Source organism: Sarcophilus harrisii, chromosome 3 (assembly GCF_902635505.1).
Source record: "Sarcophilus harrisii chromosome 3, mSarHar1.11, whole genome shotgun sequence".
Lineage (NCBI taxonomy): Eukaryota > Metazoa > Chordata > Mammalia > Dasyuromorphia > Dasyuridae > Sarcophilus > Sarcophilus harrisii.
Window position 1 is genome coordinate 236,813,238 of NC_045428.1, and position 13,290 is coordinate 236,826,527.

The window sequence follows — 13,290 nt, forward strand, 5'->3', positions numbered from 1 at the left end:
GATGGAATTATCCTTTCTACTCAACCAGGGAGATAAAACAAAACAAAAAACAAACAAACAAAAAAAATAAAACAAAACAAAACAAAAAAACAGTTTTTATTTCTTAAAAGAAAAAATAATTTTCTTTATTAAAAGAAAAATAATTTTTCAGAGATGGTGCTTATTTATTTGTCATTTGTTATATTTAAGTGGCTAAAGAAATTTAATATATATGAGTAGAGATCAAAGGTATAGTGGAAAATCATAATTTATAGTAAATGTGTTTGGAGAGTAGGAATGCATATTACATAAATTGAAATTTACTACAAATTCAAAAGTTGAAGGAATTTTTAAGCTCAAACTCCTTAAAGAATGAAATTTAGTATGTTTGGTGTTGTGTAACCCGACATGGTTACATATCTAACCTCTTGGTGTTTACCAAGAGGGTAGATTATCTGAAGATGCCATATTTGCATCTGCACAGTATGTCTTAACTGCGGAGTGTTTTAAGTTATTAAAGTTAGGATTGCCTGAGATTTTTGGGATATAATATTGTACTTTAAGTGAGGATTGGGATCTTCTAAGACAGTTCTAGCTTTGAAATGTGAAAAATTCACTGTAACAGAATTATAAAAAGATAACAGCCTCTAATTCGAGACTGAATGAATTAACTCAGCATTTGGTTTGTAAATTGTAAGCATTCTTTCTCCCTCATTTCATATTTTCAAGAAATAAAACTTTTAAGCTAATTTAGAGTCGGTTATTGCTTAGTTATTTTGAGGCTTTAAAAGATGCTAAAAATCTGATAGAACAAAAGAAAGGAAGCATTTTTTTGTTTTCTATTCCATAGTGCTTCATACTTTTTCCATGAAAAATTTTTCCTGTTAATGCTATTCCTTAGTAAGGACCTTTTTTGATACTGTTTTCTTGAAAACAGATGTTTGTTGAAGGCCATAACCTCTCTTTGAGAAGATAGGTTTGTTAGGTAAGGGAGCAGGTAATGCCCTTCAGAGACTGCCCGTTATCTTCTTTTAACTTTTAACACATGCTACCTGCCAATCATAAATTTGTCTAACCTTTCCCAACCAGTATTAGGGAAATAATTGGAAGGAAAGTGGAGTAGAACAAAACCTCTTCATTATATAGTAATAGTGAAAAGTTGATGCAAAAAGTGAGTTTCATCATATACTAGTGAGGCACAGTTATTTGCTCAGCAAGGAAATATTTAGCTAAGTTAAGCAGTCTCTGGAAATCTAACAAAGAAAAATTGCCATTTTCATAAACAAGATTTTAGTTGGAATTACTTATGGAGGGGGGTGGGGAAGAGAGACAACAACAACCAAAAAAAAGCCATCAAAAACTATGTTCCCAATGTGCCTTTATTTGGATTTAGTCACAAATTTGGGGGGTTTTTTCTTAATATTTCTCTAAAATTATAAAAATGGGCTCACCTTTGAGAAGTAGTCTGTGAAATTTCACTAAATTAAGAGTGAAATGACTCCTTTCTACATAGTGAATTTTTTTCTTGAATCTTATGACAAAATAAATGTAAGTTTTCCCTTAGCATTGTCATCATTAATTTTTGAATCTCTTTGAAAAAGAAGTTTCATTTTATTTTGTTTAAACTGTGATAAGTATTTTGGAAAAGTGTTATTGAAATTACTTTTGAAAACTAAATATGGAAGCATCACAGTCCATAGACACATTTTGATATTTTCAACTTTGTTTTTAAATAGACTGTTCAGAATTGTCTGAACAGAGACTTTAATTGAATGATGCATTTTTTATGAAACTGATTTTGCTTCTGATACACCAAAGAAATTGTATTGTTTTAATCCTGTTCTATAGAATGGCTAAATTAAGGTCACTTCATTGTTTAGCAGTTACTATTAAGAAAATCAAAATAATTTCTAAACTCTCATCTAAATCTGGACTTTAAAAATGGGATGGTTAATAAGAAATTTTATATCATTTGAACTCTATAATAGGAGGGGGAAAAAAAGAAATCTTAGTAGAAATTAGTACTAAGAATTAGAAATAATTCTAAGAAATAACATAGCCATTAAGCAGCTCCATGATCCTTAGAAATAAAATTATTAAAACTTCTATATTACTGGAATCATCTCTTCCACTATGATGTGGTTGGTGGTAGTAATAATGCCAATACTGATGATGAAGAGCACAAGGAGGATTACAAAAGCAGCAAGGTGATTCAGGGAATATGGTCAGGAAGATTGGAATTCAAATCAGGTCTCGGACACTTATTTGCTATATTACTCTGGGCAAGTTATTCAGCTGCTCTTTGTCTCAGTTTCCTCATCTGTAAAATGGGGATAAAATATGACCTACCTCTTAGGATTGTGGTGTTGAGTGAAAATAATTATAAAATGCTTAGTACACTGTCTGGCACATAATATGCCTTGGAGAAAAAGTGCCTCTATTATACACAGCAGAAATATCAGGACTTTCTTTGGAATATAGACTATCCAGGGAAATAGTATATCTGAACTATTAATTTACAAAGAGTGTTTGTATTTGTAGATATGTCTTATGTTGTATTTAAAGTTTCCATCTCTCAGTTTTTAGAACATTCAGAAATGTGGGTATAAGATACTTCAGGAGCTAATCCTTAGGACTTAATTAGAAAGAGTTGCAGGTAAAAGAAATTGAAGGCCATATTTTTAGCTTGTAGGGATCAGTTATTTGAAAGATCTTGGCATGTAGGACTGGGATGAAATGGATATTTATGAAATAAAAACACTAATATAGCTTGGTAATAAAGGGAGTTGCTTTTAATTTCAACCAAGCAAAGGTTAAGTAGCTGTGATGGGAGGGAAGAATGACCCCACAAAACTCTACAGCAAAATGTTGCCTTGAGGAGCAGGCTGGATATGATATGATCCCACGGGCAATAGCAACACTATTCACTTCATTATTCAACAGATTGATGGATAAAAACTAAGGGAGTAGATCATGATCTTAACTCTGGAGAAAATAATGGACTTCATCCCCAGTGTAGGAAAAGAATGGTAAATGAGAAATTTGTGTCTAAAGGGTTTGAACTTTGACCTCACACAAAATTAATTTCTCCTTAATATTTAGAAACCAAAGACGCTTTTAGGAAATTGCTATACACAAATGTAATAAAATGAAATATAAACTTACATTTTTTTGACTTTGAAAGAACAATCTTTGTAAAGTATTTACTCAAAATAAATGAACAACGTCTTTGGAAAAGAAATGCTTCAAAATGGTTCTTTGTTCTTATTCATAGTGTATGTTTTATTTAAGACAACAATTAACTGTGTTTGATAGTTTTTATTAATATGAAAAATACATAATAAATGACAAAAATACATAAGGAATGCATATGTATTTGTAAGAATTGAAGTTGGGCTTTGGGAGTTGGTTTTAATAATTTTGACAAGTTTATTTTCATCACAAAACAAGGTCCTAAAGCTTAAAAAATTAAGCTTATTAGAAATAATAATAAAAAATCTCCAATGGTTTTAAAATAGATATGATGTCCAGACAACTAAAAGTATTTTGAAATATTTTCATTTCACTAAAATGGCTTAACTTAGGATATAGTATCCATTTTAACATATGTGTGCTTTTAAAGGGCATGTTACCTTTGAATATTGTGCCTTTTTTGGATGTGTTTTTGATAACCAAAAAGCTCAATAAAGGGCCCAAGTTTTGTGGTATTATATAATTTGTCCTATTACATTTTAATTATAACACTATCCATACCTTCTTAAATGTTTCACTCTTTTAATAAATGAAAACCAGTAATCCCTCTGCTTCCCACTCTACAAAGTTACTCTATCCTCTATGTGCTAGACCCAAGAGCTTTTCTTGCTGAAAACTTTTTTTTATTTGTAATTAAATATTTTCCTTAATAGTGTTATTAAAGTAATAACCTAAATTTAACTCTGTGAATGTTGGTTCTTTTCTTGGAGCAGTTCTTTGTAGATGAATTTAAAAGTTAACTCTGTTTCTTTAGAGTGGGATATTTTCACTGTTAAATTTGTTGATTGCAAAGCCTAATGGTGCATATTGTCTCTCTATTGTTTGCCTTAATAGAAATCCTTGCATAAGCAAAACATTTCCTAAAAAGAACCAAAATCTACATGATCACAGTTCTAAAATGTTAATGATAAGACAGTCACAAAAGGTTACTTCTTACTAGTCCAAGGAATCATTATGAAACCCAAGGGAGTACTCAAAATTACAAAAATTTGTTTTATATATGCATAGACTCTCAGATCTTGGAGTATGATTAAGTAGGGTGTAAAACAGGGTAGATAGATCTGTTTGATGATGTGAACAATATTGATTATATTAGCACATGCATTATGTACATAATTATATTGAATTGTTAATCTTTTGAATTCATTCAAAAGATTGATTGGTCTTATAGTAACTGATTCTGTTAGGTCCTATGTAATGGCACTAGTTTAACAAAAGAGAATTTCATAGTTTAACAACATATGACAGGTATATTTTTAATTTAAATAATAGTTATGAAAATGTCTGACTAAATTTGAAACAAGCAAAAACAAGCATACCTCATTAAAGTAAGCCATTTTGTAAAGACAAAAAATGAAACGGTGTTAGAAATTTGGAGCACTTGGACAAAGTATACAAGAGTGGACATGGGAGAACTTTGATCAAGTGAAATATTTAAACCACTGCTGAAATAAATGGTTAGCCTTTAAGCAACATATATATGTATATAAAAAGACATATGTGTGTGTTTATTTTGAAACTTCTGGTTTTTTTCTTTAAAAAATATTTGTTTATCATGTATTTAAGTGTTTGTGTATTCCAAGATGAATATATTTTCACTTGCTATGTATAAAAAGCAAGTAAGAAAATGTATATATAATTTTTATTACATCTCTTTAAATTTTTATTGAACAAAGTGAGTGGTTAATTGATAATTTTCCACATTACACATGCAATTCAATTTTATTAGGGTTACTTGAACTAATTGTGAATGACTATGAATTTCTGCATGCCAAATTCAGAATCTTTTGTCATGTATTTAAACTTGAATGGGCTAGTAGATTTTTGCCCATCACAGGACAACTATACGTTCTTCTCAAACTATTTTTTGATTTTGATTTCCTGTGTTACTAGAAATTCATGGATTATTGAGATTTGAAAGGAAATAAGAGCCTCATGTTCATATTCATAAAAACAAAGTGGAATTATGTTGTCTTGATAAAAATATTTGCACCAGATAAGAAACGACCTATATATTTTTATGTCCTTTTATGAGACTAATGCATACTCCTAGAACCATGAAATTGTCTTTTTCTTTGTCTATTTAAACCACGTTCTGCTTCTTCTAGGGATATGTATCCCATGAAAGGTAGCATGGGATAGTAGTTAGAGAAACAGCCTTGACACCCAGAAAATCTGGTTCATATCCTGTCCTTGACATTGGCTTTATGACTCTCTCAGTGCTCATCTCTAAAACTAGAAGTTGCAAAAAATCTCTCTCAGCTGGGAGTCCCCTCTACCTATGAAATCACAGATCTAGTTGTCACCCTCTGGACAAATTAGGACTTTGATTTTGATCAGGCTGTTTTAAAAGAAAATACTTTTGAATTTTTTTAATCACTGGTACAAACATTTCTTCAATATTGGCCACTGATTGTCAGTGTACTCGAAAATTAGGAGGCTAAAGCTTGATTTCTGAGGATAAGTTTTATATTTAAAGCTGGAAAGAACACGAGGTCTTCTAGAACAATGCCCTCATTTTAAAAATAAACTAAGGCCATGGACTTGGTCCATCAATGTAGAATGATTTGAGATTTTTAGAGTAATACTTCGGGGTAGTTATCTGTTTTAAAATAAAACCAGGGCTATCTAACAAACTATTTTGTTCTTTTGGTTTGATCAATGAGAAGGAGAAAAGAAGCAAAATGCCTTCAATTTGAACATTTTTCTGAATATCCAGCACAGTATTTTTACAGTTCTTCACACTTATAGTTTATGGGATTTTGATGGTTAAAAATCTAAAATATATTTTTTTGAATCAAAATAATTATCTCTGTATAAGATGATTTAAATCTATGCATACTTAGTCCTTGCCTCTTAAATCTGTATAACTTTCTAAAATAATGAGATCTGGCATATGGCATCTCATTAGCATTCTGCACCAGAGATCAGAACATAGTAACGCTACACTGAATCTTCAGTGTTTTTCTCTGACCTTCAAGGTACTGTTACACATGGTTTGCCAAGAACACATGCCAGTTTGTCCCTCATTGACCTTCCTGCTCTGCTTGATAAGTGTAACCATGTTGTCTTGTGCTTTTTTTTTTTTGGAAATGCTTCCAGTTTGTTGGGTTTTAATTAAGAGGCCAGTTTCTATTATTGTCACCTTGAATTGATTATTACAGAAGTTCCAATATAATGGCATAACTCAGTTTCCCTGTGGGTTTCTGGGGGTGAGATTGAGGACAGACTTGGGTTTTTTGAAATAAATGTGTTTACCTCTTCTGAACTAGATCCATAATTTTCAGCCACATGTCTGGTTGCTGCGCATGATGAAGGCTGAAATGTCCCGTGTTTGGATAACAGGTGGTGGTAGTTTAGAAGTACAAAGGGAACTTGTCCTGTGGGCTGCATCTCCATCGTGTGTTCACTCTCAGAGTCATGGTTTACCTTTGCCATCATTATATTATTGCCATCTAGCTGATCTGAATGAGGGGTGTGGTGTCCAATGGGCCCATATTTAGGTTCCTTCATGTATATCCTTGTTTGTTCATATAAAGCTGGCACTGGTAAAAGATGGCTTAGCTGTCCAAGAGTTTTGGGTTGGAAACATTCTGATTTAGGTAATAGGGAATTTGGCACAAAGTTCAAGGAGGGCTTTTCATGTGCATTCATTTTTTCAGGTATATCCCCGTTGAAAGTTAACTTGTTTTCTTCCTTGATGAGATGGTGGGGAGGATGTATCCTGCTTTCTACTTTGTTGGATTTCAAGATGCTAGAATCATAAACATCCTTCTGCTGGCTGTTAGGGATGGCTGCGGCACAGCTTGCAAAGTTATCAGATATGATGTCTTCATTATATCTTTGGGCTGATATGGGCACTTGAAGGGAAAAGTACAATACATTAGACAATAGAGTTTCTGAAAGGAATAGGGAGTTGTTTAAGGAGCTGTGTCAAGTCAACATTTAGCAGTAAATATGTCTTTATAGGGTGGGGGGAACCACACTTGCGTTATCATGCAGGTTGACTTAAAAGAAATCCAGACTTAAAAAAACAACAAAATCTTCATAAATCGATGCTGTCTATGAAAATGTCTTAAGAAATTTTAGACACTAATTTACTTATTTGATTAAAAAATTGCAAGAATTAGAATAAATAAGCAGCCCCATCCTGCAAATTTGCTATATCACATGCTTTTTTTTTGTTTGTTTTCTTGACAGAAGCAATAAACATCCCCCAGAGTTAAATCTATGCAATCAGTTATCTCTCTACAGTTTTATTTTTCTCTTGGAAAAAGAAATCGTTAAAAACTATTAGTAAAACTGGCAGAGACTAAGTATAGAACAATATATCACACATACATTAAATTGACCTCTAAACGAGAATATGACTTAAACATAAAAGTTGACATCTTAAGTGGAGGAGAAAAGAAGAATTTGCCTGTCAGATCTATAGGTAGGGGAAGAGTTTGTGACCAAAGAAGTGAGAGAGAGGATAACAAAAAGCTGAATGGACAGTTTTTATTACATAAAATTAAGAATATTTTGCACAGATAAAATCAATGCAGCTAATTTTTTTTTTAAATCAGGTAAATGGGAGAGGGGGACATCTTTTCATAAAGTTTCTTTAATAAAGGCCTAATTTCTAAGATAAGAAATGATTCAAATTCAAGAATAACACACATTTCCTTCTTACCTCCCCCCCCCCCCCCATTGATAGAGGATCAAAGACTATGAACAGTTTTCAGAAGGAAACTGTCAATAGCCATATGAAAAAATGCTCCAAATCATTAATATGTAGAGAACTGAAAACAGTTTTAGGGTTCTATCTTACACCTATCATATTGAAAAAAAGAAACAGCAAAAGAAAAATGACAAATGCTGAAGGGGTTGTAGAAAAATAAATACATTTATGTAATATGGGTGAAATTATTAATTAGACCATGCCGTTCTGGAAAGCAATTTTGTATTATGCCCACAAACTTACTAAACTCTATACTCCCTTTCATTCAGCTATATCATTACTAGACCTATCCTTTAAAGACATCAGACAAAATAGAAAAGGACTCATATGCACAAAAATGCAGGGTATTTAACCTTTAACATTTCAAAACTGCCCCATGATTTTGGTGATTCGTTGGATTTATAGAAACTTTTTGTGGTGACAGCTGGAAATTAAGGATAAATGAGGCATCAGTTGTGGAATGACTGAATAGTATTTGAATATGTTGGAATACTCATGTGTGATAAGAAATGATGCAAGGTATGGTTTAAGAGAAACCTGAGAAGTGTGCAGTATGAAATACAATGAATCAGGAAAACAAATTCAATAATACCAACAATATTGCAAAAACACAACTGAAAGACTTAAGGAACTCTGAACTATGACTACAACCATACCATAATTCCAAAGGATTTATGTTAAAATATGCTACACTTCTGAAAGGTGATGTACTTAAGAGTGTTGATTAAGATTTTAAAAAATAGCCAATGGGAAAATTTTGCTTCACTATTACATACATACATACATATATATGTAATTTGTAATTAGGCAGTTTTTCTTTTTCACCAAAGAGGGGAGGGATATAGATGAATGAATGAGGAGAAGGAAAATTAGTTAATTCAAAACAATTTTAGGAAAAAAATCCTATGGAAATTATGAATTGAACCACAAATTAGCGCCATTTTTTTACTAAGTATGTAATTAATGGAATTATGTTAAACTTCTTTTTTTTTCCCAACAGCAACATAAAAATATAATCCTGTATCAAATTCAAAATGGGGAAAAGAAATCTCTTTTTTTTAAAAATCTTCCTTTAGATATTCTGGAAAACTTATTTGAATCTCTAGTTCTGATGAAAATGTTGTTTCTGTTATAGCAAGTCACATATTAAAAATTTCACTAAAATTTTTGGTCCTATTATATAATTTTTAACAGATTGAAGTTGGTTTAGGTTTTTTAAAGCTCTCTCTATCCTCACCACATTTAATTCCTATATCAGAAAATTTTATACCTCCCAATTCAATAAGTATTTGTTAAGGATGCCATGTGCCAGGCTCTTGTGTCCCAAGATGCCTAATTTTGCCAGTTTTAGAACTTAGAAGTTTATGCAAATTAATTCAGAGGGTCAGTCAGTAATTGTCCAGGAAGAGTATAGATTCAGGAAAAATCTGACTCCTAAACCTACATGATACCACAGGCTGCCTTAAAGTTATTATATATGTCATCTATGTTAAACATTTACTTATTAAAATAAGAGATGCTATAACTGTGTATATATTTTTGCTTGAATAAATAGAAAAAGCATCTATTAAGTGTAATATATACAAGATACTTTGCTAAGCACTGGGGTTGCAACTAAAAGTTTAAGACAATCTCTTCTTTTAAGAAGTTCTCATTCCAACACATGGAAAATAAGAAGAATGTGAGAATCTTATCAACAATCTCTTTCTATGGCAATTGCAATTGCCCACCTGTAGGATGTGTACTTAATTGTCATTTCATGATCTAGTCAATAAAACCTGTTGGACAGTAGTTTAATTTGGATAAACTGAATAAGATTAAGATATTCTGAAAATTCTTGGATTAACTCCTTATCTCAACCCTCAATCCAACCCCACTCTATAATTCCTACAGATACCTCCCTGTCAGCATCACAGTATTGATATGAGTGTGTCAGTATAGAAAGCATACAAGACTTCTGTCCACAGATTATTTAGTAATAGTACTTATTCTCACTAAAGCTAAAAAGGAGAATATGAAACTTCACTATTACCTTCTTCTTCTTTAAGAATGTGTTTCTATCTGTCAAGAGAAATTCATTGTTTTTATTCAAACACAAAAAATGAAACAATTATATTATTGGTACTGTCAAGATTATGGTGAAGTTTAATTTGAAACTCAAATGATATTTACTCTCACATTTATTTGTGGGTTCAATATGTGACCTTTAAAGGTTGTGACACTCGGAACATAAATTTCTGAAATAAGCTTATGGGTTTCTTATTCTGAGATTAATTTTTATTTAAGAATTTTATTTCCAGAGATGAGCAAAAATGGCAGAGTCATGGGAAATAGAACTGAGATCTCCTCAACATCTCCATAAAGTTCTAGAAAGCATTGATGGCTGCGGTTCAGTGATCCTCTAAAGATAAAAGAGGAACTCACTAATCAAAGGAAGAGGCCATAGAAGGTGGGGGGGAGGGGAGAGAGGTTGCCAGAGTAAGGAGAAAGAGGGGAGGCAGCTGGCAACATTTGAATCTTACTTTCATCTGAACTGATCCAAGGAAAGAAAAATATATCCTCTGAGTTCAGTGCAGAAATATATTTCATTCAACAGAGATGCAATTAGGAGGAAAGGAGAAGGGAGAGGAAGGAATAAGAGGGAAACAAACATAGCTGCAGAAGGTAGGTTGAAGAGGGATTGAAAAAAAGGCGGGGGGGGGGGGGGAAGATGTTAAAAAAAAACCTGGGATTTGAGAAAGGGAAAAAGATTTAAGGCAGCACTTAGAAACACAATTGTAGCATACCCCTTCTTTTTATTTATTAGGATGCAGAAGAGGAGGAAAACAAAGAAAAATTATAAGGTTGAACTCACCTATAAAGCCAAAAAGTATTATGAATTAAAAAGAAGAATATGAAAAAAATTTTATAAGAAATATACTTGAAACATGTTCACACAGTTAAAATAAGGTGCTAGTGCAATACTTCAGGTGAAGTTAATAAAATAGATACAGCAAACTTGATCTCAAATAAGACAGCAAAAAAAAAAAAAACCTCAATTTAAAACTATAAACATGGAAATTATGTTATGCTGAAAGGTACTATAAAAATGAATTAATTAATATTAAACAGTACATATGCAGTACATATGCACCAAATAAAATATCACCTAATTTTTTTAAAGTTAAATGAGTTATAGGGAGAAAAAGACAGTAAAATGATAATAGGAAATCTCAATGTTCTTCTTTCAATCTTAACCCATAAATGGATTAACAAATAAATGAATGGCTAGATAAATAAATGAGAAAGGTGTTAAGGACCTGAATCGAATTTTAGAAAAGTTAGATATGATAGTCCTCTGGTGATTGCTAGATGGGAATAGAAAGAAGCATACATAATTCTCAGTTCAGGTTGCCTTTACAAAAATTGTAATTAGGGAATAAAAACATCACAAACAAATGCTGAAATATTAAATACATCTCTTATAAAGCACAATGCAATATATATCCAATAAAGGACCACTGGAAAAAAAGAATTAAAAATAAACTAAAAATTAAATAACATAATTCTAAAGAATGGGTGGGTCTAAAGAAATACACACAATACAGAATTTCATTAAAGGATAACTATAACTGTGAGACAGTATAAAAAAAATTTGGCAGTATAGCCCCATCAGTCCTTCGGGAAAGACATATCTTTAAATATCTGTTTTTTAAAAATAAGAGAAAAGTTGTAACATATTGGGCAAGTGACTTTTTAAAAAAAATCTAGGGGGGAAACCTAATTAAACATTAAAATATAAATTTCAGAAATAAAAAATAAAATTGAAATCAAAAGAAAAATTGAATTAATTAATAAATAAAACTAAGACCAGTATTATTATTTTGTTTTCCTTTAGGAAAGATGAGGTGAATACAATAGAACAGACAAACCATTAGGTTAGTTGATTTTTTTGAAAGAGGAAAACCAAATTACCAGTATCAAAAATGACATAGGGAATTCCCTACAAATGAAAATATTAAAACTATTTTCTCTAATCAATAAAATTGACAATATGAATGAAATGGATGGATATTTACAAAAATACAAAATGTGCAAATTAATAGTTCAAGAAATAAATGACTTCTCAGGAAAGTAATTGAACAAACTATAATATAAACTAAAGAAAAAACAAGTACTAGATGGATTCATGAACAAATTCTTTCAAATATTTAGAATAATTATTATTTTACAAAAGTAGTTTGAAGAAATAAATAAAAAGACTTACTAAATCTTTTATACAATATGAATATGGACATGATACCTAAACCAAGGAAATTCAAAACAAAGAAAGCTACAAATTATATTCCTAATGAAGATTGATACAAAAATTTTAAATAAAATATTAGCAAGAAAACTACAGCAAAATATCACAAAGATTATGATCAAGTTGGATTTCATGAGGAATTTGAGGTTGGTTCAATATTAGAAATAATACCAACACAATAGAACACATTATGAACAAGAATAACAAAAAGCATATGATTATATCAATAGATGCTATTAACAAGATACAATACCTGTTCCTGTTTTAAAAGAAAAAGAAAAGAAACATCAGAAAGCATAGGAACACATAACTCTTTCCTCAACATAATTGTTATGTAATGAGACAGTATTGTAGACAATAGAGACAAACTAGAGCATTGGTTGTCAAACTTTTGTTCTCAGTATCTTTATACTATTAAAAATTGAGGATCTGTCCAAAACGGGTTTTGTTTATATGTGTTATATTTGTTGATGAATTTCCCTTTGGAAATTTAAAAAAAAAACCCTAATTTTGAATTTGTAGACCCTCTGAAAGGATTTTAGAGACCTCTAGGATTCTCTGAATCATACTTTAAGAACCACTGAACTAGAAGATGTCTAGAGCACCACTGTTTTTTTGATAAAGTACTAGAAATGCTACCTATAACAATAAAGGAAGAAAAAGAAATCAAGTATAGGCAAAGAAAAAAACCAAATTATCGTTTCCTCAGATAATATGATAGCTTACTTGGCAAATCCTAGAAAGTCACCCCAACAAAGAGAGAAGTAGAAATTTCATTTAAATTAGAGAATATATAAAATATTTGGAAGTCTACCTCTTAACCTATACACAGGAAATACATGAATAAAAATACAAAACACTTTTCACTCATGGGTGGTTTTCACTCATATTAGAGGAGCATGGGAAAAAATTACCTATATCAATGGATAGAAGAATAATTCATGACCAAATAATGGACAGAGAGGATTCAGTGAGTGAAATGGATAATTCTGATTACATAAAATTTAAGCTTCTAATGCAAAACCAATGCAGTTAAGATTTGAAGGGAAGC

At 31.2% G+C, this 13,290-nt stretch overlaps 1 protein-coding gene across 2 annotated transcripts in view; it reads right to left on the bottom strand.

Moving 5' to 3' along the window:
• Positions 1-4,558: 4,558 nt before the first annotated feature.
• The window catches only part of SIM2 (SIM bHLH transcription factor 2), a 73,471-nt gene continuing 64,739 nt past the window's right edge, over positions 4,559-13,290 (bottom strand). For both annotated transcript variants that reach the window (XM_003763394.2, XM_031959237.1), the window contains one exon: positions 4,559-7,091. In XM_003763394.2, coding sequence (XP_003763442.1) covers positions 6,373-7,091 — 719 coding nt within the window. In that variant the 3' untranslated portion in view covers positions 4,559-6,372. The remainder of the gene's footprint in view (positions 7,092-13,290) is intronic.